Genomic DNA, 24,412 nt, shown 5'->3' with positions numbered 1-24,412 from the left:
AAGTTCCTGGGAAGGTTTTCAAATTGATTATTTATTTAATGTTTCATTGCGGCGACTCCTTGCTTAAGATACAGTCCTCAAATAGAATCCCCCAACACGGTCCCGTGTTTCGCCACCCAGCTGCCTCGGGGGGGATACATTCAACCAGAAACTGGTTTTTTACATGTTTGCGCTTTCAGATAATTGTTGAATGTATCCCCCCCCCCCCCCCCCGAGGCAGCCGGGTGGCGAAACACGGGACCGTGTTGGGGGATTCTATTTGAGGACTGTATCTTAAGCAAGGAGTCGCCGCAATGAAACATTAAATAAATAATCAATTTGAAAAGCTTCCCAGGAACTTACTTCATCCTTGCACTTGTATTGTTGGTTATAATTGAGAGTGCAAGGTCTACTTCGGTGTGTGTTGGATTTATCTTCCTGTGTACCCTACATGTGACACACCTCATCTCCCCGTCCCTGTACAATGCTGTGTACAGTAGTCGTGTGCTTCAGCCACTTGATAAAAAGACAGCTGGAATGCCATTTTAAGAAGTTAATAAAGAAAATGAAGGGTAGCTTCTGTATTAAACACAGCGACGAGATTCAACATGCTTTCAAAACAAGGCATAGTACCCCTGAAAGGGCGTTTCTGGGACTGGCAGCCATGCCCTCAGTGAAGGGCTATACGCAGGGCTTAATTTGTAGACAAAAAAATGGAAGTGGAGGTGTGGAGCAGGGGGACATGGGACGGAGCAGAGCCACGGAGGGGTGGAGCCAGGACCTCTCCCTCCCAAACACTTCCTCCCCCACCAGAGCTCCACCTCCAGCAATCCTTCGCCCATCAGAACCGATCTACACCACTGGCTCTGCTCCACTCCCTCGGGCCCCAGAAAAAAGGATGGAAGAACACCGTTCTAGGCCGTTCCACCATAAAATAAAAGTCCCAGGTAACGGAGGCAAAATGGAGATGAATTGGCGCAAGTCTGAAACTTGTGAGCAGTAGCAGAACAGCCAGGGCTGAAGCACTGACCATCAGCATTACTGTGTCTGTTCTACGCTGCTGCAGTGGATGCTTCAGGGTGGCACTCTCCCCCCATGGATCCTGAGGAACAGGAGGGGAGGGCGCAGGACAACAGGGGCAGAGTGGCCACTCTCTGCAGGCTGCCTAGGGGGGAAGGGATGGAGCGGAGCACCCCCTGCTGCCCCGTCCTCTCAGGTCTGAAACAGGAGTGGTGGAAGTGCGTTCCAGGCCGTTCCCCCAAAAATCAAGACCCGGCTGTATTTAATAAACTACGTCTTCCTTAAGAGTAGAGGCATGGCGGCATCTGTAAGCAAGCTGTGGTTGAGAGCAGCTGTAAATACAGAAAGCCGACAGGGCTGCGGTTGCATAAGACTCCCGCTGTAAACTACTAGAGGGTCTTCCTTCAGATCATTTGGGCATAGCTACTGTTTAGGCACCAAAGGCATTCAGTTCAAGTTCCAGCAGGGCCAAAGCACTAAGCAAAGCTTCTCCATAAATACACGGGCCCCATTCTGCTTCTCTGGAATCTCAGCCCTACCACGAAGAAGGGGTTAATGTATTCAAAAAAATTAAATTAAATTAATCAGGACAGACCTCCTTGACAACCGGCACACCATCCATCCTACTTTTATTAATTTTGGGCAGGTTGTCCCCAGCCTAATTAGGAAAAATGCAATGCTGCGCTATAACAATACAATCTAATTTGTTTATGCAAATGTATTTAATTGGCCAGGGGTGCTGAGAAGATTTAAGCGTGTGCGTTCCATACATCCAAGCAGAACTCATACCAGCCAAGCAAGAGCGCAGGTATAAAGGTCACCTTCAAGAAGCCATCCTATCACACCAGCTCTCCGCTTTCCCCGAGAGGTCAACGGTTCAATTTATTTAATTACACGCGCTTACCCATCTAGCCCACAGCGACCTGCAAAAGTCCTAGCAGCCAAGCACATGACAAACCCCAAGATTTCAATATCCACCCCCCACCCCTGCTCCCGGGCTGGGTAACTCATTACTGCATAAAACTTAGCTGGATAAAAAGAAGCGATGATAGAGGCTACCCCAGGGATGTCAACACCCAGCTATCTTAAAAGTTATGCAGACAATTTTATGCGGGTAACTTTCAGCTGGTTTATTCTAAGAAGCACTTGCCTGGTTATGTTCTGCTGAATATATCAGTAAAGTTACCCAGGGGACTTTATCACTCACTGTCCTGCTGAATATCGACCTCGGACTGTCTCGTTTTACTTTATTTCTATTTATGGCCCGCTTAAATTTGAAAAAAAAAAACAAAACATGGCTCAAAGCAGATAAAGCAATTCAGGAAGCAGAGCTGCATGCACAAATGCACTGCCTGGGTGCCCCTGAACCCGACAGCACTGTTCACAGCTGCAGCAGGCAGCAGTGATCAGCACATCAGTCACCACAGGAGATCCAGATGTGTTTTTTTTTTTTTTTTTTTTTTTTTTTGAGTCACACAATGCAGTTTAGTGGACACATTTAGGGCTTGGGGCTGAGAACGTCTCGTGCTGCTGCTTTCACAGACTCCCGTGCGTAACTGGCTAAATTCACTTTCACCAGCTGGTTTGTGAAGAGGACCCCGTTCAGACAGCAAAGATATAGCCGGGTAAAATTATCCGGCTAACTTTGGAGATTATTCAATAGTGCAGCCTCCTAACTTTAGGACAGGTGTTTAAGCCCGTTAACTCTGAATATCAGAGCTAGCCAGATAATTTAGTCGGCCCAACTCAACTCCTCTCAGTTACACCCCCAGAATAAATTCTAGCCTCCTTATTAGCCAGCTAGAATTTAGTTGCATAAGTGCCCAAATATTCATTCAGCTGGCTACATTCTGAGTTAGCTGGCTAAAAGGTTTTGAATATGGACCTCATAAAAAAAAAAAAAGATTTATGTAGGAAAAGTGTGCATACAAAAGTGCAAGTGAAACATGAATTCACAGGTCCTTTTTACCTGTGCTCTGGGTAGAAGGGGGTGGGGGAGTAGAGGGCAGGGAAAGCACATACCGTATATATATTCTTAATTTTCAAAAAGCATATTCTACACAGAAACGTTTATGTCTCCGAGTGTACCTGACAAACATGCACATTTTCAAAGCAGATTTATGAGTATAAATCCGCTTTGAAAAATTGAGATAAAGTTTGAGGATAAACAGCACCCACAGGTTTTAGCCCTGTGTGGGCTCCTTCAAAATGACTCTTTAAATGCGTCTGACTTCACCCAGCAGTAGACTAATCATAGCATTATTCTTACCACTAAGCTAATGCAGTGCTTCCAGGTTCTGCTTTAAAAATTAAAGAAGTGCATGTTATTACTACTATTATCATTATTATTATTATTGTGACTATTAAAGCAGAGATGTGCATTGTTAGACATGAATATTCTCACTGTCATATTTGCGCTTAATTCTGGCTATGGTGATGTCATTCTGGTCGCCAGTGCAACCTACTATACAGAGAGCGGCTCCTATTTACCATGATTTACTGAGATAAAAATATTTCATCCCTGCTACCTACCAGGAGTTAGACGGAGTGGAAGGACATAGCGGTACTTAAGCTGCAAATGGTCTGGATTATTGAGATAATCAACATGTGCACACTAACCAATTATATGCAAATATATATCCATGAATATTCATTGTGAATATCATAAGAGCTAGGCCTCCGGGTACCTCTCCAGGACCAGAGCTGTCCACTTCCACGTTAGCAGGTGCCAAAATATGCTCGTGTATAAAGCAATATAGTACCATAAAAAAAAACGCATAGCAAGGCGTAACAAGGAAACACAGACAAGAATCTGTTAGAATATACAGGGCCCTTCTTACACTTTTTAATGCAATAATGCCGCACAATTCGGCCTATGGATGTCCGACAGTCAGAGGATGATGAAACATTACATCAGATTACACCCAGCACTCCTTAGCCTGGGCAGCAGAATCTTTCCCTTGGTTCTGTGATTTAAGAGGATGTCTGGCACCCTATGCATGCCGTGCACTTTGCAGGGCGAAGGAGATCTGCTTTCTTCCTGTCAGAATAAAATTAGTACCGTACAGACCGAAGTCCAGTTACATGCTGAAGTATCTCGTTATGGCCGCATGTGGTGAATGCCACACACACACATGGCTCCAAAATAATGGTGTGACTACAAGCTCTTCTGAGGATCTGACATCCACCCTGTGTTTAACAGCAGAATCAGAGCAGTCAGAAGATATGCCAGAGCTATTAATCGGCATGAAATTATTACTCCATTCCCAAACCTATTCATTTACTCAGCTGGAGGGAGCGTGAGAACCTCAGTTTGCAAGACAGGAACTCAATGAGGAACGCATAAGCTGGGCTGAGATGGATGAAGTACAGCGACAAACTCCACCTTCATATAGGTTCACACATACATATGAAGGAAAAACTATATTCTCTCAAATATGGGACTATTTTCAGCTTCTAGGCATCTCCACAGAATCCTATCTCCTGAAGTATAGCAAGAGGAAAACAGCAGAGGACCTGTGCAGGCTGCAAGGACACGTTCTAGCTGCGGTATCACTCCTCATCTTCATCCAGGACAATTTCACCACTTTTCCCCTTGGTACTCTACCATCTGTGGCATGTGAACACAGTAAGAGTCATTTTGGAAGGGGGTAGACAAAACTGTCAGCCTGATACGTGGGGAAAACTCAGGTGCATGCGTGATGTTCACGTGTAAGATTACCCAAACTGAGCTGAAGCGTTCCTGGGGGCAGAGATGAGGAGGGAGGGGAGGGGGGTTGCATGTATGTACATACTTAGGGATTATTCAAAGCATGAGTGTACATTTTCACAGTGCATGAGGATACTTTAGTTGGTGTAACCTGTGCAGGTAGATTTGGTGGGATCATTTTCAGAGTGGACTTACGTACATAACCCTACTGACTTCTTATGTGGGTTGTTTGAACATTACGTCATACGACACTGCACCTAGTTCACACCCAGCTCCTCCCCTTCCTTGTTTAAGAACAAAACTTTGCAATAACCTCAATAGCTATCGATACTAGTGCAGCTGGTGCCCGAGCATCCAGTCTCCCAGGTCCACTGCATAGTCTGTCAGATCGACCCGGCTACCTGAGCATCCGTGCTTATTGAGGGACTTAGAGAGGTCCATATTCAGCTGCCATGCAGCTCAGTAACGGGCCGATACAGTACAGCGCCATTGGATGCGCGTTTTCCCTTACCTCTTATTCAGTAAGAAGCCCAAAACGTGCGTCCAACCCGCTGAACCTAATAGCGCCTGCAACATGCAAATGCATGTTGATGGCCCTATTAGTTATTACCGCGCGATTCAGAAAACAAAATGTGAAGCCAAGCCGCACATTTTGCTTTTAGAAAGTAGCGCCTACCCAAAGGTAGGAGCTAATTTCTTCGGGCACCGGGAAAGTGCACAGAAAAGCAGTAAAAACTGCTTTTCTGTGCACCCTCCGACTTAATATCATGGCGATATTAAGTCGGAGGTCCCAAGGGGAAAAAAGTACAAAAAAAATTTTTTTTTTAATTTTGAAGTCGGCCCGCGGCTGTCGGGTCGAAAACCGGATGCTCAATTTTGCCGGCGTCCGGTTTCCAAGTCCATGGCTGTCAGCGGGCTCGAGAAACAGACGCGGCAAAATTGAGCGTCGGCTGTCAAACCCGCTGACAGCCGCCTCCCTTTTGCCTGTTTCTACTGCCGGGCCTCATTTAAATACTGAATCGCACGCACAGGAGAGCAAGCGTTCGCCCACTCTCCTGCGGACTTTACTGAATCGGCCCGTAAGTTAGCCAAATACATTTATCCAGCTAGCTTTGCTGAAATATTCAGCAACACAGCATTGCCAGTGAATATACCCAGCCATCTTCAAGTTAGCCAGATCAGTCACTCCCCGCTCTGTCACATACACCCTTCCCTCTCCCTCTTAGACACTTACCCTCCCACTCAGATCTCTTCCCTTTTCCTTCCCTCAGTGACATTCACCCCCCCTGCAATTAAACTTCTTCCCTTTCTCCCCTCAGTCACTCACCTCGTCCTTCCCTCCCAGTTAATCACTCCCTCTCTCCCACCCTCTCACTCCCATTCACCCCTTTCTTATTCTCTGAAATACTCAACCCTCCCTGCAATTCACTCATTCCCTTTCCTCCCCTCTGCCACTCCCTCCCTCATTACTCACCCTCCCACTCAGTCCCCTTCCCTCATTCTTACCCCTACTCACTCTCTTACCTTCCCTCTCAGTCACTCACCCTTTCCTTCCCCCACTCACTGCCTTCCCTTGACCTGTCACTCATCCTCTCTCTCTCCTATTCACTCGCCCTTTCAGTCACTCGCCACCCTTCCCTTTCAGTTACACCACACCATATGACTCACCCCTCCTCCCCAGGCTGTTATTTTCCTGCCTGCTGGGTACCAGAAGACTACCAGCAAGGTCAGCATCAGGCTCACTGGCAGGGGGTGGTAACCCCACCAGCACACTACCACATGTTACTGTCATGCAGCGCCTCTCCTCGCTGGCAGGGGATGGGCACCCTGTCAGTACACCATTAAATGGCACCGTGGTGTGGTGGAAATCATGCCCTAGGCTGAGGTGCTGATGCTGTGCCTGACATCACTCAAGGCCAGATGTCGTGTGTTTCTGCGCATCAACAAGGGCGACATTTTTGGCCCTTTCGTGACGTTAGACACTCAGGTAGACAGCTCAGAGCATCAGTGGGACACACATAATGTAGCTTTTGCAAGAGAAAGGCTGGCTAGAGGAAAGGTTTTGATGGGCCAGATTTGGCCCATGGGTCATAGTTTGCCCTCCCCTGGTCTAATGTATTTTACTCCTTCCTTATACATCTTGGATAAGTTCCTAGAGAAGTCCATAAACTGTTATTAATCAATAAGGAACAGCAGCATGGGATCTATCTAATGTTTGGGTACTTGCCAGGTACTTGTGACTTGGATTGGCCACTGTTGGAAACAGGATGCTGGGCTTGATGGACCCTTGGTCTGACCCATTGTGGCATAGGTTATGTTCTTATGTTATATTTCTCTCTATTGCTGGACTTGTTCCTTAATGTTGTTGCATTGATTTGTATCCCTAAAAATGCTAAAGAGTGTTTTTTCAATTGGTCCCCTATGAGAGTTAAGAGGATGTTCTAGATTGGCAGAGCTTTTGATGCGGGTCTTAGAAAGCCTGGAGGGAGACTGGTGACAACACTTTGTGCTCTTACTGCTAGGAAGAAAAATGATCCCATAACCCAACCAACCCTCTGATCTCTGGCCATCTCCCTCCCTTGGCTTTACCAGCTCCCTCTGTATTTGTCACAAGCGCGCTTCTCTCACTCCAGGCATCCATCTCACCACCAGTAAAGTAGCACCTCACATTTCCTTTCACCCCACCTCCGTCCAACTTCAAATCATATCCTTCAGCATTTTTTTTCCCCTACGGAAAACATTTTTTGGTTCATGTGGAAGCTTGGTAAACATTTGAGGGGGTCTATCACTTGCCCCCATTCCCTCTGAGGGCAGCAGTGGAAGCAGCTGTGGAGAAAACTGTATCTTGCTGTTATCGCCGTAGAGGGCTGCTGCATGTGAGGGATGATGTGGAAGAAAGCCTTGGAAAAACATTCAAGACTAAAATTAACTAAGGACCAACACGCAGACATAAGCAAAAGGAAATATGTTATTAATAAATACCATCGTAACATGAAAACCAAGAAGAGTACGAATGGGCTCCTGAGTGCTGGAAACAACTATTTAAAGAGGATTATTCCCTTCGGCCTTCCATTCCTGCAAGCCACTGGAAATATCTTCCCTTGTGTGGTATGTCCACACTCATTAACAAGCTCTCTGCTTCGTTTGTGGTGCTATCAAGTTAATCTGGAGCCTGCTTCTCACTGCAGTTTTTCATAATGACTCTTCAAGAATGACTGAAATCTTCTAGACCAGATCAGGACTGCTTTATTTAAAATGTATAAAAAAAAATACTTGTTACCAAGGAAACCTGGTGCACGGAACATCTACCAAATCTGCTGCAATCTGAATTTTTTAAACTATTATTTCTTTGAGTGTTCTGGTTTTAGGATATGCAGTTTCCTATCTCACAAAAAGTGGAGTCTGGCTGAAAAGGGAAGGGGGAATAGGCTCCCTGTGCCAGTGTCCAGCAGAAAGGGAGGACTCCCTGCGCCAGTGTCAGCATTAGGCAAGGGGGTGCCAGCCTCAGGCAGACAGGAAGCTCCTTGCACCAGTGTTAATCTTCCAAAGTTAGACTGTTAAGTCTTGCATTCACTTGAAGCAAAGGGGGCAATGACCCTGCCATGGATTGTGAAGTTTGCTCTTTCTCCAATCTGTCTCCTTCATGAACAAATTCTAGACTTGGTGTTTTTCCCCTGCTGATAGAAATAGGAGAAAAGTTAATCTATCCTGTCAAAACTAAGGCCACATCATACTCTAAGTCACACAGGAGAACTGCAAAACTGTTCTGCGCTCCCCCCCGCCCCCCCCCCCCCCCAGACTCCCCATTCTCTTACCACTCCCAGTGCCAGATGTGGAAAGGTTATGAAACATACACTATACTACAGCCCCATCATAAAACCAGAGGACTGACTGCCTGTCTTAAGTGCACTTTGCTCACAATGCAGAGATGTAGCTGGGCTCAGGGGACTGCCAAGAGAAGGAAATCTGTAAAATAAAATCAATAGCCTTTCTTCTCTGCTTGCCCTGCTGTGCTGAGTTCATCTTCTCCTCCTCATTCTCGCAAAGGACATTAAAAATGTTTCTTCCTTTAAAAGCAGTGTGCCAGGTACAGTCCTCAGTACTTCCTTGCCTGCTTTAAGCTCCAGTTCTTCCACTGTGTTGTCTTATTCATAGGTTTCCTTTCATTTTTGTCTTAATAGGTTTTATTCATTTTTTTTTTTTTAATAAAAGCTGCATACTTTTATTCTGGCTGCACTGAAGCCCTACATTTTGAAGCTCTCCTTCCCCGGGTTCATCTGGCACTTCTGCATGCTGTATTTACACTTTGTATGCCTTGCTTACATGTGCAAAGGATAGCAAATGTTGCTTACCTGTAACAGGTGTTCTCATAGGACAGCAGGATGTTAGTCCTCACATATGGGTGACATCACAGGATGGAGCCCAATCATGGAACACTTTTGTCAAAGTTTCTAGAACTTTGACTGGCACCTACTGGGCATGCCCAGCATGGTACTAATCCTGCAGCCAGTAGGAGTCCCCCTTCAGTCTTGTTTAAAGCTATAGGAAGTGCCAAAAAATAAAATAAGAAAATGTAACAAACCCAACACCGCGGGGTGGCGGGCGGGTTTCGTGAGGACTAACATCCTGCTGTCCTGTGAGAACACCTGTTACAGGTAAGCAACATTTGCTTTCTCACAGGACAAGCAGGATGGTAGTCCTCACATATGGGTGAGTACCGAGCTGAGAATGTCCGAGAAATGCACCAAATGTATCTAAGATGTGCAATAGGCACAAGGACTGGGGTAGAATTTGGTAGAGGGCTTCCTGAACTCTAATGGGCAGCCGTCCCAAAACTAGATTGAGGTCCCAAGAAGGGGCCGGAGGGTGCAGTGGAGGCTCGAGGTGGAGCAAGCCCTTCAAAAATCGTGTTACAAGGGGTTGTATGGAAATAGGAACATCCCCGACACCTTTATGGAAGGCGGCTACCGCACTGACATGCATTCTGATGGAGGACGTTTTTAGACCTGATTCTGACAAGTGCCAGAGATAGTCTAGAAACTTCATGGTGGAACAGGTAAAGAGATCAAGGGACTGAGAGGAACACCATGATATAAACCTGTTCCATGTGTAAAGATAAGATTTTCTCGTGGAAGGCTTCCGTGAAGCAATCAGGACACAGGAAACTGGCTCCGAAAGTTTAAGTGGCAGAAGGATTAACCTTTCAACATCCAGACAGTCAGGGACAAAGCCTGAAGATTGGGGTGCGTAGGCACCCGTCACTCTGCATGATCAGAAGCGGGTTCTTTCCCAAGGGAATGTGCCTGCAAATGGAGAAGTCCCGAAGGATCGGAAACCACACTTGGCGCGGCCAGTGAGGTGCTATCAGGGTCATGCTTCCCTTGTCCTGACGTAGCTTCACGAGAGTCTTCGAGAGAAGTGGAAGTGGAGGGAATGCACATAGGAGACCGGTCGCCCATGAGAGGGAGAACGTATCTCTTTGTTGCGCGTGTTGGCTGCGAGCGAGAGAGCAAAAGTTCTCTACTTTGCGGTTTTGAGGTGACGCAAAGAGGTCTATGCGAGGATAACCCCAGCATTGGAATATTGAGTCTGCCACTGTGGGATCGAGGGACCACTCGTGCGGTTGAAAGGCGCGACTCAGCTTGTCCGCCAACACATTGTCCACTCCCGGCAAGTAGGTGGCCTTGAGGTACATCAAGTGGGAGAAGGCCTCCGCCCTTATCTGTGCCGCTTCTTGGCACAGTTAGTTATTGTTCTTTTCACGTTCCCTGTCAAGCGCTAATTTAGCGTAGTTCTCTGTTTATTGTAGACCGATGTGATATCCCATTGAATGTCGGTATATAAAAACTGCTAAATAAATAAATAAACAAACAAACAGTAGGTAGGAGCCCGTTTCTCCCTGTTTGTTGATGTACCACATCGCCACCGGGTTTGTCCATCTGTATTAGGACGACTTGGTTGGACAGGCAATCTTGAAACACCCTGAGAGCATACCTGATTGCTTGTAGCTCCAGGAAATTGATTTGGTGTTTGGCTTCCTCTGGAGACCAAACTCCTTGGGTTTGCCAATTGGCAACATGTGCTCCCCAACAGAGGTTGGAAGCATCGATGATGAGAGTTATTTGAGTATTTGGAGCCTGGAAGGGCAGGCCTTGTAGGAGATTGATCTGATTTTTCCACCAAGCCAGAGACTGGCAGAGTGGGTCGGTGATGTGGACAATGGTCGATAGTGGTTGGACGGATTGAGTCCATTGTGACCTAGGGTCCACTGCATGACTCTCATGGCCAAGCGGGCCATCGGGGTAACCTGTACCGAGGATGCCATGTGTCCCAGCAGGATGAGGAAGTGACGAGCAGTCGAGCTGTGTTGAGACTGCAGCTGGTGTGCGAGAGAAATGAGAGTGAGAGCTCGCTGTCGAGGCAGAAAAGCCTTTGCTTGAAAGGTGTCCAAATCTGCCCCTATGAAGGACAAAGTTTGAGATGGGACAAAGCAGGATTTCACGTAATTGACAAGAAATCCTAGCGAAATCAGAGTGTGTAAGGTAAGTTGTAGGGACGACAGAGCAGCTTGCTGAGTGGGAGCCTTGATCAACCAATCGTCTAGATAGGGGTAGACGAGAACACCTTGGGTCCTGAGGAAGGCTGCTGCTACTTCTACGAGGCACTTGGTGAAGACTCGAGGTGCAAGTTTGCCAGGGCCGAATGGTAGCACTCGGTACTGATAGTGCCTGGGGCCTACCAGAAATCTCAGAAATCTGCGATGAGATGGAGTTATTGCAATGTGTGGATACGCGTCCTGGATATCTAGAGAGCAGAGCCAATCTCCTCTTTGCAGAAGAGGAAGGAGGTTGCCCAGGGTCACCATCTTGAATTTTTCTCGTTGGAGGGTACTTGTTGAGGGCACGCAGGTCCAGAATTGGATGAACGCCGCCTGATTTTTTGGGGATTAGAAAGTACCAGGAATAGAATCCAGGGCCCTGTTGGGAGTAGGGCACTGGTTCGATTGCTTTGGACTGGAGGAGGAGGGAGACCTCCTGTTCCAGGAGTAGTGAGTGGTCGGATGTTCCCCTCATCTGCTGAGGTTGGAAATCCTGTGGGATAGAGAGAAAATTCTCTATCCGGTGGGAGAGAGAGAAAATTAACCCTGAGAGATTATTGCAAGGACCCACTGGTCTGAAGTGATTGTGTGCCAGATGTTGAGGAAATGGCACAATCGACCTCCCACTGGTATCTGTGGCAGTGGAAGCAGGGCCTGGCTGAGGAGCTGCTTGTGGCTTTTGCTTACGAGGTTGACTAGACTGGGCCTTCTGGAAAGGTCTCATAGAACGACTTCTAGACGGTGGTGGATAAGACTTCTTTGGACAGAAGAATGACTTTTTAGTGTCCTTCCTGAATGTTTGTTTAGAGGAATACTCAGGAGGCATCAGAGAGAGTTGGTGAAGGGTCTCATGATGCTCTTTGAGTTCTGCCACTGTCCGCTGGATCTGTTCACCAAACAGACTGTCTCCTATGCAAGGCAGATCGGGCAATCTGTCTTGTACTTCAGGGCGCAAGTCCAAAGACTTTAGCCAGGCCCATCTTCTTGCAGAGATAGCAGCTGCAGATACCCTGGAAGCGGTGTTGAAGATATCATAAGAGGACCTTATTTCATGTTTCCCCGTTTCAAAACCTTTGTGAACCAGGGTTTGTAGCTGTTCCTGGAATTGCTGAGGCAGGGACTCTGCAAAGTCCTGTATCTGCTTGAATAAGACCCTATTATATTGGGTCATATAGAGCTGGTAAGTGGCGATCCGAGACATGAGCATTGATCCCTGGAAGACACGCCGGCCAATGGCATCCAGGAATTTCTGCTCCTTACCTGGGGGGAAGGAAGAGTGGGGTTTTGAGCATCGTGCCCTCTTTTGGGCAGATTCTACCACCACAGATTGGTGATCCAGCTGAGGTTTTTGGAACCCTGGGGCTGACTGGACCAAGTAAGTGGTATCTGCCTTTCGGTTGACTGGAGCTACCGAACCAGGGTGTTCCCAATTCTTTTTGAGAAGATCCAAAAGAACCTGATGGATAGGGATGGAGGTTATTTCCTTGGGAGCATCCAGGAATTGTAACAGCTCCATCATTTGGTGCCTATCATCTTGCTCAGTCTGTAATTGGAAGGGAACCAACTCAGACATTTCCTTCACAAAATTTATGAAGGACAAGTCCTCTGGAGGAGAACGTTTCCTGCTCTCAGCAGGAAAAGGTGATGATGGTAAATCATCGGTGTCTGGAGACGAATCGTCAGTCCAAGTGTCATAGGGATCAGCACCTGTTCCTCTAGGAACCTGAGAAGGACAGGAGGAAGGTATTTATGAAGGTCCTGGTCTAGGCTCTGAAGGCATCGAGGGAAGTATTGGAGGCACCGATGAAGGCATCGAGGGCACAGGTGCAGGCATCGATGGATGGATCGGTGATGCCAATGGTCGCATCAGCATCGATGGCTGAGGCATCGGCAGGATCCCCGATGGAGGAAGACGGAACTGTGTTTCTCCTCCCGATGATAGAGTAAGTGGAGAGTGCACCGGAGCCACCGGTGACCCAGGATCCATTGGTGGAAAAGCGGCTATAAGTGCTTCCATCTTCGAGAGCAGCGGTGCCAATGCTGCTGGAATAGGATCGGTGGTCGGAGGAACTTGGAACCTGTGCATCGCCTTATCGATGGCCTGAACCCGGAAGGGGAGAAGGAGGCAGAGGCATAGCCGGAGGGACCACTGGTAAGGCAGAGTCGCGACTCCCGATACCCGTCCGCGTGAGGGTTGACTCGGTGACCCAGTCCCAGAAAGGGTCGATGCCTTTTCTGGACAGGGTTTCTTCGATGGCGGCTTGGACGATGGCGAAGTCGATGATTTTCCTTCATCAATGGTCCGATGCTGATGCTTCTCTCTACGATCCCCTCAATCCTGAGGGGGAGTAGAGGTAGTCGATGGCTGGGAAGTCGTCGACGCCAGACGGTCACTGGCCGGAGCCTGATGATGGCGCAAAGTGGACGACGCCAGTTCGGATGACATCAAAGCAATAGACGGCGTCGGAGTTTGAGAATGGAAGAGAAGTTCCATTTTCTCCATTCTAGCTTTGCGACCTTTTGGTGTCATTAAGGCATATTTGGTGCAAGTCAGGACATCATGCTCGCACCCGAGACACATTACACAGATGTGTGAGTACAATCAGGGCACCGACAGAACCCCGACACCATGGCCTTTGAAAAATTGAGCTGCGGTGCGGTCCATGGCCAGTAGGCCACAAGGTCCAAACTCGTTGGGAATCGACCGAAAACAGTTAAGGGACTTACTGGAGTACCGCGGAAGCAAAATTCAAAAGGAGGACCCTTGTGGGGTATAAAGTTTTAAGTAATTCTGTGAGGAAAATTCCTGTCAGGAATCTCTGTGGAGCTCCTTAACCCACGTGGCTACTGCTGCACGGAAAAAGAAGACTGAAGAGGGACCCCTGCTGGCTGCAGGTTCAGTGCCATGCTGGGCATGCCCAGTAGGTGCCAGTCAAAGTTCTAGAAACTTTGACAAAAGTGTTCCGTGATTGGGCTCCATCCTGTGATATCACCCATATGTGAGGACTACCATCCTGCTTGTCATGTGAGAACATTTACCTTTGGCAAACATCAGGTATGATTATTTTTTTAAAATATTCACCACAAGCTGCCATGGAAACTTTGCACAGGAAGAAACTATTTTCTAAATGCAGGTAAAAAAAAACAAAAAAAAAAAAAAACCCAAACCATAGTAAGTTAGCCAGCTATGACTTATCCGGCTAAGTTACAAGAGATGTTCTGCAGCATGGCTGTGCCGCTGAATATCCGCAGTCAAGGTGTTACATAGCCGGATAAGTTAAATCCGGCTAACTCAGATCAGCTCTATGGCTGCTCTAACTTATCTGATTAACTTAACCAGAAAGGACCAATCTCTCTACTTATCTGGTTAGTTTAACTGGGTAAGCAGCACTGCCCAAATCCACCCACTGTCTGCCTATAAATTGGCCGGCTAAAAGTCCTATTTATCATGTAAATACTCCCTTCTGCTTCTAACCGTGTCCTGACTGATGCTTTGGTTTGTCGATTTCTATATTGACATCTCACACACTCTGAATATCGCAGGCACTGAGGTTCTTTACTGATTGGCTCCCTGGAGGTCCACGCTACGCTTACTTAACGCCCTGCAGCGATCTAGAAAGGGGATTTTTTTTTCTCATTTTTCAAGTTCTGCTAATTCAACCCTCCCCCACCACCAGAACTAGTTCTTAATTTTAAAAAGCCTCAAAAGACCGGAAGTCCTTGCTTGTTTGAGAGACCCTCTTAGAAAAATAAGAGCATTTCAGACGATAAGCATGGAAGGCATCTGATGAACTATTCACAATCCATAATTAAATATGGAATGGTGAACACATTAGTGATATGTTTATAAGAACTGCCAGATTTAGTCAAACCAAGAAGTCCCTTCACCGACCTATTGCAAACAGGAGGAAGCAGCAAGGGCTTACACGGTGTGTGTGCGTAGGATGGCCTGTCCCGTCACTTAATATTTAGGGATGCACTGAACCTAGGGACGACAGCTGACTGTAATATTAAATAGGCTCTACAATTTAACTATCTTCCATAAAATTGTCTGCTCCCATATGAACTGATTTATAATATTCAGCCCCACAGTGCTTTGTGGCAATGAGTTATTTAAGTATAAAGTGGCTGATAAATAAAACCCAAGCATAGTTTTCCTTTAGAGAGCACCAGGTGACCTTGTGCTGAAGTCCCTGCATGCACAGACAGCTCTGAGGCAGCACTGCTGACGCACAACTGATGCATGACCCGTGCACCCCTACCACTGATAATTCAAATAAGAGAGGCGAGAAGGCAGCAAAAAAAAAAAAAAAATAAATAAATAAATAATAAAATTAAAAATTGATGTTTTGTAGTTTAAATAAAAAATAGTGATGATTTTGTTCCTATGACACAGTTTGTAAGTGCATTAAAGGATGTGCATCAAAACCCTTGGAAAGGGCATTCCTGTCCTTGGAATTTGTGGTGACTTACTGGCCAAGAAAACAATCATCGTTCTGTACTGGTACACTGTTCTGTACTGGTACACTGAGGGTAAGCTTTATACGTCTGCTGACAGCTTCCGTTTGTTCCCTCCAACATCCCTGACTGCTTGGCTGCTGCAGCCTAATAAAGCAGGGAGCTCTCTTCCCCTGAAGCTAAGCTCATCCTCCAGTTATCAAGGTCCTTTCCTCCGGCTGAATTCTGCGTTAACCCTCTCCCCACCCCATCCCACTCTACCTATCGGGCTCTTGCCCGCACACAGATTCTGCTTACCTTCAGCTCGTCAGCATCGTAGAAGTCCAGCCGCACAGCGGGAACCATCCAGGTCTGGAAGAGGGTGGCTAGGATCTGCTTGGCGATAGCGTCCGCAATGAGATGAAAGTGAAGAGGGTTCCGCCTGGCAAAGGGGAAAGAACAAAAACCAAAGCCGTGAGAATCCAGCGCTGGAGGGAGGAAAGCAGAGAAGGCGACACCAGGTCGCTGGATGGAAACAGTGTCTCTCTGCAGAATGCAATCTGTTGCACTTTCAGTCGCCTGGAGAGAAAAAGTAACCACTTTCACTGGCCAGTTACTTAGTACAAAACCTGCAGCACAGACTTCAGCTTATAGAGAGCTAGACTGAGGAAAAGAGGTGGAGCCACATCTCTGCAACTAAGATAGGCACATCTGGATCGATGGCAAACGTTTTAGATGAGGCAAAAGAGAGCCTCAAACTGCCCCCACTGCTGCACAGTCTGAAGGTACCTTTTTATCCACTGTCTCCGCACCAGTTTTCAAAGCAAAACTACGCATGCATATATTGACTTTGAAAAAAATGCCTCAGGGGAAAAGCACCCATGGAGATCTGCACCTGACCGGAAAGAAACGCAGCTTTGAAAATCCAGAACTGCACCTGTGGTTGTCTCCACCGACCTAACCCCTGCACTACAAAAGCGGGCAGAAGCCCACGAGCTGTGGAACAGCGCACCTAGTTTCACACACACGTACAGGATGGACAATTCTTAGACGGGTGATCACCTGGGTAAAACACTTTTTACCTGGGGAAATCTCCTCAAACTGGTGAAGAAAAGTAAACTTCTGGACAGCTTTTCTCCGGGTAACTTTGGTGACGAAAGTTTCACCATCTCCCATTCCCATTATTTTTTTTTTACACTGGTACATTCTGAATGACAACCACTTACCCAGACAGAAATGCATCCACTCAGGGGAGAGGGAAGGGAAGTCATTTAAACCCTGAAGGTTTGTCCAGCTAACACCCAAAGGTAGCCGGACACATTTTTTAAATATCAACCTGATAGTGATTTGTGAGCCAGGATCATGGACCCCACCAACCTTCATGAGGCATTCAGCAAATGTAAGGTGCCTTCATAATAACATTGTAAATGACAGCAGAAAAAAAACCTGGCCTATTCAATCTGCCCTATTACAATTCTTCTATTTAGGGTAGATAAGAGTCTCAGTTCCTGGTGTTGCGTCTCAGTTGAGCAACACCAGTTCCCCATCAATTGATGTCTTTAGCTGAACTTTCAACTCTCTCCTACTACTGCCCTCCATAATCAGTCCCAGGCATACCTAAAGATCCTTTGCACCGCTGACCTCCAGTGCCTCTACTGGTAGGCCATTTCATGCCTCGATTCCTACAACACCAACAGAAAATCCAATATCCAGGTCCCAAGGGTTCCAATAATCCACACAGCTCCTAATATTGTGAAGCCACAGTCCGAAACATCTGACCTCCCCATGCTCAGTGAACTGTGTGCTTTAACTATGGTCAGTCCACACAGGTTACCCCCAAGTGCCTTCTTGGAAGCTCGATGCAGTCTTGGCACTGCTGCTTGCGGCATAACTGCTGCTCTGTGCAGGCTACCCCAATGCCTTCTCGGAAACACAGGCTGTTAAAGTGATTTCAGCAGTCCAAGCCTCAAAGCTCACCCGAGAGAGCAAGAAAAGTAAGAATAAAAACCTTCAAGTTACATTAAGTAACGGCAATATACGAACGCTTTAAAAAATGTGGGGCATTTTAGGCGCTAAATAGCACAGTGTCCATGAAAGGGTTTCTCTGCCTTTCTTAAGATGCTTACGCATTCAGCTGTGGGCTGGTACCTCAGGGCATACCTGGAGCTATGTGTAAATCTTTGAATGAATGCCACATACCGTGCTCCTTCTTAAATAACATTCTAGAGTCGCTCCATGGTTCTGAAGGCTGGAGAGGGTGGCTGCCTCAATGGACCACAGCAGTGGGTGAAATATTGTCTAGGATTTTCCCAAACCGTCAGGCATGCTGGAGCCTTGCTAAACCCACCTGAACACACTTTTTTTTTTTTTTTTGAACGTGCACACAATCCCTCTCTTGGGCACTCAATGTAATGCTCAAATGAACTGGCGTGCTAAACTGCACGTCTCTAGCGTGCCCATGGCATCGAGCACCCAGGAGAAGTGACAGTGCGCAGGTGAGGAAAACGGACACTCAGTTTTCTGAGTGTCTGTTTTCCTAACCCGTACACCTGTAAATTGAGCTTCCCTTTTCCAAAACTGACCACTGACAAGATTTTTTTTCATGTTGCATTTTTCTGTGGTTCCTCCTGCTTAATATCACAACACTATTAAGTAGGAGGAACCTCAAAAAAGCTGTATTTTTTTTCTTTTCTGAGAATGGCTTGGGGGTGCCTCAAAACTTAACACCAGCTCTGGCTGGCATTAACTTTTGAGGGTTAAAATGTGCGTGTTGGATGCACTTTTGCATCAGCAGTATTTCAGCAATGTCAGCTTCTCTCTAAGCAAAGAAGATTTCAAAATATTAAGTTAAAATAAAATGGCAACACACAGAGTTCAAATTGCCAATGTTTGATTGACTCACATGCAACAATGAGTTATTACATCGAGAGTGACGTGCCTGTCACCGTGATCTCATCATTCCAGTGCCGCGCCATGATGAGGCATTCTAACATCTTCAAAAACAAGATATGAGCATGGTTATGTCAGTCAGCTTGATGTGCTTGACAGCTGTCAGACAAATGTCAGATAAAAGAACTGAGTCACTCAATGTCAGTGTTCATTCCATGAGGAAACATCGAGTTTGTTAAAAATCCATTGTTCATGTCCGATTCTCAGGCCTCCAATCACCTTTGACCTTTTTCTAAAATGGACCATATAACATCATTGAAAGTATGTTCTTTTTCAATGACACGAGAAGCTATGGGCACCTGTAATTTCCTAGTTTTAAGACAGCTTTTATGCTCAAGAAGGCGCGTGTGAAATGGTCTTGTAGTTTGCCCCACATATTGTAGACCACAGGGGGCATTGTAAAAGGTACACCACATATCACAATTTGCAGGGAGAGACACGGGAAGCCTTAATCATTTTTCCCCACTCACTGGGGTGATGTACTTGTTGTCATTTTGCATACCACAAATTGCAACATTGATTACAATTTACCAGCTCTTCTTCCATAGAGCTTGAAGTTTCCGGTGAAGAACTCGAGTGTACAAGCCGGTCTCTAATGGTACGTCCTCTGGAAAAGGTGAAATGCATGGGAGAATCTGTGCAGGAAGTGTCGAGAATGGCCCAATGGTGGCGAATATCATTGCAAATTTTAGATGTCCAAGATGAATGCCTTAGCACACATGTTTGTCTATCGCTGTCTTCCTTGTTCGCAGAAGATAACAGAAATTCACTATGCTTGAACAAGGTCCTGCCATAAACTCTCTTCACTGTACAAAGGGGATATCCTCTATCAAGAAATGTTGTGCCCATAGCTCTGGCTTGTCGCTTATATTCATACCTGAGCATATCCGCATATCCTCAATAGCTGTCCCACGGCAAATTCTGCTTAAAACCAGTGGGGTGAAAGCTCTCACAGGAAAGCAGGTTATTTCTCTCATTTGGTTTCTTGTATATGGTAGTTTTAAAAAAAGAACCAGCCCTTAGAAATAAAATATCAAGAACAACAATCCGGTCAGCTAAATAGTTCAAAGTAAAATTCAGATGCGTACTGCAGGCATTCAACCATTGATGAAACTGAATGAGGGAATCTATGGTACCTTTCCAAAGGATGAAATCATCATCGAGGTATCTTTTCCAAATCATGAGATATGCAGCCCATTCACTACCATAGATATAACGGGTTTTGAATGCTGACACATAGATATTGGCAATATCAGGTGTCATTGTGGCTCCCATGGCCATTCCCCATATTTGTAGAAAAAATTGGCACTTAAATGCAAAAAAATTCTTGTTGAAAGCCACTTGAGCAAATTCCATGAGAAACTCAGTTGGAATCCTTTGAGGCATCAGACACTGACTCAGAACATTCTCAATCTCAAGTAATACCTCATCCTGAGGGATTACCATGCACAGCAGAATGTTATGATCTATCTAGGAAATTAAGCATGTGTGCACTATCTTTTACCTGCAATCTCGCAGGCTTCAACAGGCAATCAAGAAAAATACAAATGGGTTCCAGCAAAGAATCCCGGGCAGAGACAATAGGTCTCTGTTACCCTTTGTGTATTTTGGGTAAAACAGATAAGGAGTACCCTAGAATGTTCTTCAGTGAGGAAACCCACTTCAAAACCATGGGTAACAATGCTGCATATTAAGGCTTGAATATCATCCCACAGGAGTTGATAAAACTGGATGTTTTATTTCAGCTTCATAATTAAGACAGTCCATTACAATAGCCTCACCTTTGTCTGCCAGTTTTCTCACAATATCCCTTTGCTGCTGAAGTTAAACCAGAGCCTGTTTTTCATTCTTCGAGATGTTGAAAATTCTTTGATTTTTGTTTCTCAATCTTCTCAGTATCATTTAAAACGTTTTGAAATGCTCAGGCTTGTGAACCCTTGGACCGATGGGAGGATGCTATACCTGAGGAGGTGGATCCGTACGTTCTCCCATCGGATGGCAAGGCAGAGCAGAAGATGAGACCAGCTGACCCTCGGCACTGGAGACTGAGGCAACTGTGGAGGCAGACGAAGAGTTGTGACGTCAAGGAGAGGAACTGTGTCTTCGCCACTGGAAGCCTGCGGTCCCCCCAGGAGGAGCCCATAGGGACCCGGACCGCTGGGACTTAGGTGAACCTTGGAGAGGTCAAGAAGTCGAGAGATCGGTGCAAGGGCTAACTGGAGGTTCACCCCTGGAAGCCCGCGGCCCCCCGGGAGGAGCCCATAGGGACTCAGGCCGCTGGGACTTAGGTGGGCCCTTGAAGACGATGGTCCAGAAGAAGTCCAAGGTCGCGTGCCAGAGGGTCGTTGCTTACCAGTCCAAGGTCACACACCAAGGGATCGCCACTTGCCAATCTGAAGTCAGGAACCAGGAATCACTAAGACGAGACAGGAACCAAGAAGCAAGGGACAGAGACACAAGAAGACTCACCGAAGCAAGCAGACTCAAACAACGCTGGAAGGATGTTGCCAAGTCAAGGAATGAGCAGAGGAAGCCTCCTTAAATACTTCCTCTGCTCTGGCTCACTGGAAACAGCTGTAGGTAGTTAGGTAGGTAGTTGGTCTTGCGCCTAAGATGGCGGCGGCCATCTTGGATTTCCCTCCACGGAGGAAAGGCTGCCTGACCGCACAAGGGAGGAGCAGAGACGGCTCCCCACCCAGCGGCCATCCCGAGGGCCTGCGCCGGAGCGACGGGCATGGACTCAGCAGCTTCATTTGAAGCTGCCATGGCGGGTCGCCACCGTGGGTGAGGTAGGGGACCATGGCCGTGGCCGTCCACGGCTGCGGAACACAACACGTTTTGCTGAAAGGTGTACAAAATCAGGTTCATAGGTCCAGGCAGAACCCAACTGGATGGATTCTTAACAATGTATAAGTAAAATGAAAATGATGGATTTTTTCAAAATACAGTTTCCTTTGAAGCTGATGAATGAATTTGAAAAAATTACATCTGAATATAAATGGATGATGAGTCTGTGTAGGAACAAATGATAACACCCAACATAGGATCTTCTCCTGATGTCTTGTAAGAGAAATTTTAAAAGGATGACAATGATAGAATGACTTACATGAATCTGTGTCCAAACTCTTAGGTGTTATATTGTCAGCATTTGAGATCGCATCCACAGGGCAGCTCTATTCAGATTCTTACGTTTGGTTGTAACGCCATGACCTCGCGGTGGACGGCCTAAAAAAGGTGGTGGTGAAGGGGCTTCACATGAAGAATCCTCATCACTGCCAGATGACCTGACAGATGGGAAGTTGAAAAAGACTATTTGGAGGCTTCGGGTCCATCAACCAGGGGGGCCATGTTTATAATCTACCTCATCTCGTTGAAACTTCTTAATCTGAAGGCTTTTAGATCAGCACCAACCTTTTTCTATGGATGGGCTGGAAGTCACTGAGTGCAGTGTCAAACATAGAAGCACTGAATCATTTTTTTTAACTTTTATTTATAGAATTTTTTACTTTACAAACATGACAACAGTTTGTAGTAGAAATATGTGGAAAATCACAATTTACAACAAACATATCAAGAAAATTTTCAAGGTACAATAACAATTCCACTACCAAGCAGAAATACAATAAGAAAAATAAGGGAGGAGAAAAAGAAATTTAAAGGAAGATCCAAAAAAGGAAAGCAAAAAGAATACTGAATGTAAAGGCTTAACATAGGACATCCAGCGCTACTAATTTTATCTTCATGGAGGCACGGGGGGAAAAAAAGTGAATGGTTTTCCGTGACTCAACAAATAGTTTTAACTGTTCTGGAGAAGAAAAGATGAAGCACTCATCTCCTTTTCTAATTATACATTTACAAGGAAAACTAAGAAAAAATAGAGAAACCTAAAGAAACAAACATCTTGGCGAATAGTTAAGAATCCTTTTCGCTGAATTTGAGTAATGGAGGCTAAATCAGGAAACATTTTTCTGATGAGGCAAAAAAAGTAATGGGTTATTTCTTAAAGTAATTTTTCATTACTATATTTAAATCTAATGAGGAAATAAAGGAGACTAACAGTGTTCCTCTATCAATAACCTCCATAGAAGAATTTAAGAAAATTAGACAGATCATTTTGAAATGAAGTATTGACTACTGATCTGGAAACTTTAGGTTTAGGAAGAAAAAAAACAAGTATTTATTGATGGTAAATTTTCACTTGCAAATCCCAAAGCCTCTTGCAGAAATTTCTTCAATGTTATAAAGGGAATTTCCCCAGCCACCCTTGGAAAATTAAGGAACTGCAGATTAAGGTGTCTGGAATTATTCTCCAAATGTTCTATTCGTCTAGCAAGGGCCTCTTGATCTTTCACTGTGGCTACATTAAATTATTGAACTTTCTTTGTGTTTTCTTCAATAGCAGATACTCTAGTAGATACTCTAGTAGACACTCAGAATTAATCTGAGTTTGTATATCCAAACGTTCTGTTGAGATTTGGAAACAAAATGATCCATCTTTGCATTCAGAGTTTTTAATGTAGTCCTGAAGCCAGCCACAAGATCCCACAGGGCATCCAATGTCACCACCGCTGGGCGAGAAGGGATCTTAAAAGACTCACCGCTGTCTATGTTTCCAGATCTGGTCAATGATATACCCACAGCAAGGTCCAAGTTAGTCTCCCCGATATCCAAAACAGGACCAGAGAGACCCACACCGGTCTCCCCAGCAAGGGGAAACGCCGAAAGAGGACCCGACTCCAGCGGTGAGGCACCCGGAAATTATATCATCCCCCAGAGCCCCAGAGGGGTTCTCAATGCTCAGTCTCTGCGCGGGTGGCTGTCGAAGATCTGGACTCAGGGACGCCTCCTCTGCCGGTGTTCGCGGCTCTCCCAAGCCGCCCCACACATCAGGCTCCTCAGCTCCTGGGTTAAATGCTGGTAAGGACATGAATCGAGTGATTTCCAATTGCTGAGTAGGAGAGGGGAAGGGCTCTGAGAGATAAACCTGGATCTTCCCCTTACATTTAGGAGGCATTACGAGCTAAAAAAACTCGGATTTCCAGCAAGCAAAAATCAGAGCAGCACCTTCTCGCTATGCCGCCATCTTGACTCCACCCCCCACTGAATCATTTTTAATGCTTATCAAGAAGAGCTGCAAAATGTTCACGTAATTCACTAATCAGCTTGCCTGCCTATTCCACTATTAATAGCATCAAGTTCATTGAGCATTTATTCAAAATAACGAACCATTCTAATCAGACATGAACAGTAGATTTTTAACATGAAATTGTTTCCTCATGGAATGAATGCAGATAGAGTGGAGTCAGTTCTTTTAATCTGTGACATTTTGTCTGACAGGTGTCAAGCATGTCAGGCTAATTGATGAAACCATGCAGCCTTGTATTTAAGACATTAGAACGTCGCAGCATGGTGCGGCATTGGAAGGATGAGATCATGGTGACATAGCGCATCACTCTCCATGTAATAACTCAGCGCATGAGAATCAATCAAATATTGGTAACCTGAACCCTGTGTGTTGCCATTTTATTTTAACTTAATTTTTTAAAATCTCTTTGCTTAGAAAGAAACCAGCATTACTGAAATACTTACCTCTGACGCAGAGCTCTACTCGAAATATAATGCAGCGTCATGTGATGTATGAGAAATATCACTGCTGCCTTTGGATGGACAATTTCCTTCACCAAAAAGGGAAGTAACTGTTTTATTTACAAAAAGAAAGT

The 24,412-nt window shown here is 45.8% G+C and overlaps 1 protein-coding gene across 1 annotated transcript in view; it reads right to left on the bottom strand.

Moving 5' to 3' along the window:
• The window catches only part of LOC115089198 (LARGE xylosyl- and glucuronyltransferase 1), a 519,096-nt gene that overhangs the window by 214,257 nt on the left and 280,427 nt on the right, over positions 1-24,412 (bottom strand). The window contains exon 5 of the mRNA XM_029597248.1: positions 16,062-16,185. Within this exon, the coding sequence (XP_029453108.1) occupies positions 16,062-16,185 (124 nt within the window). The remainder of the gene's footprint in view (positions 1-16,061; positions 16,186-24,412) is intronic.

Source organism: Rhinatrema bivittatum, chromosome 4, assembly GCF_901001135.1.
Source record: "Rhinatrema bivittatum chromosome 4, aRhiBiv1.1, whole genome shotgun sequence".
Lineage (NCBI taxonomy): Eukaryota > Metazoa > Chordata > Amphibia > Gymnophiona > Rhinatrematidae > Rhinatrema > Rhinatrema bivittatum.
The sequence above is the reverse complement of the archived record's forward strand: the minus strand, read 5'-3'. Positions and strand labels throughout refer to the sequence as shown.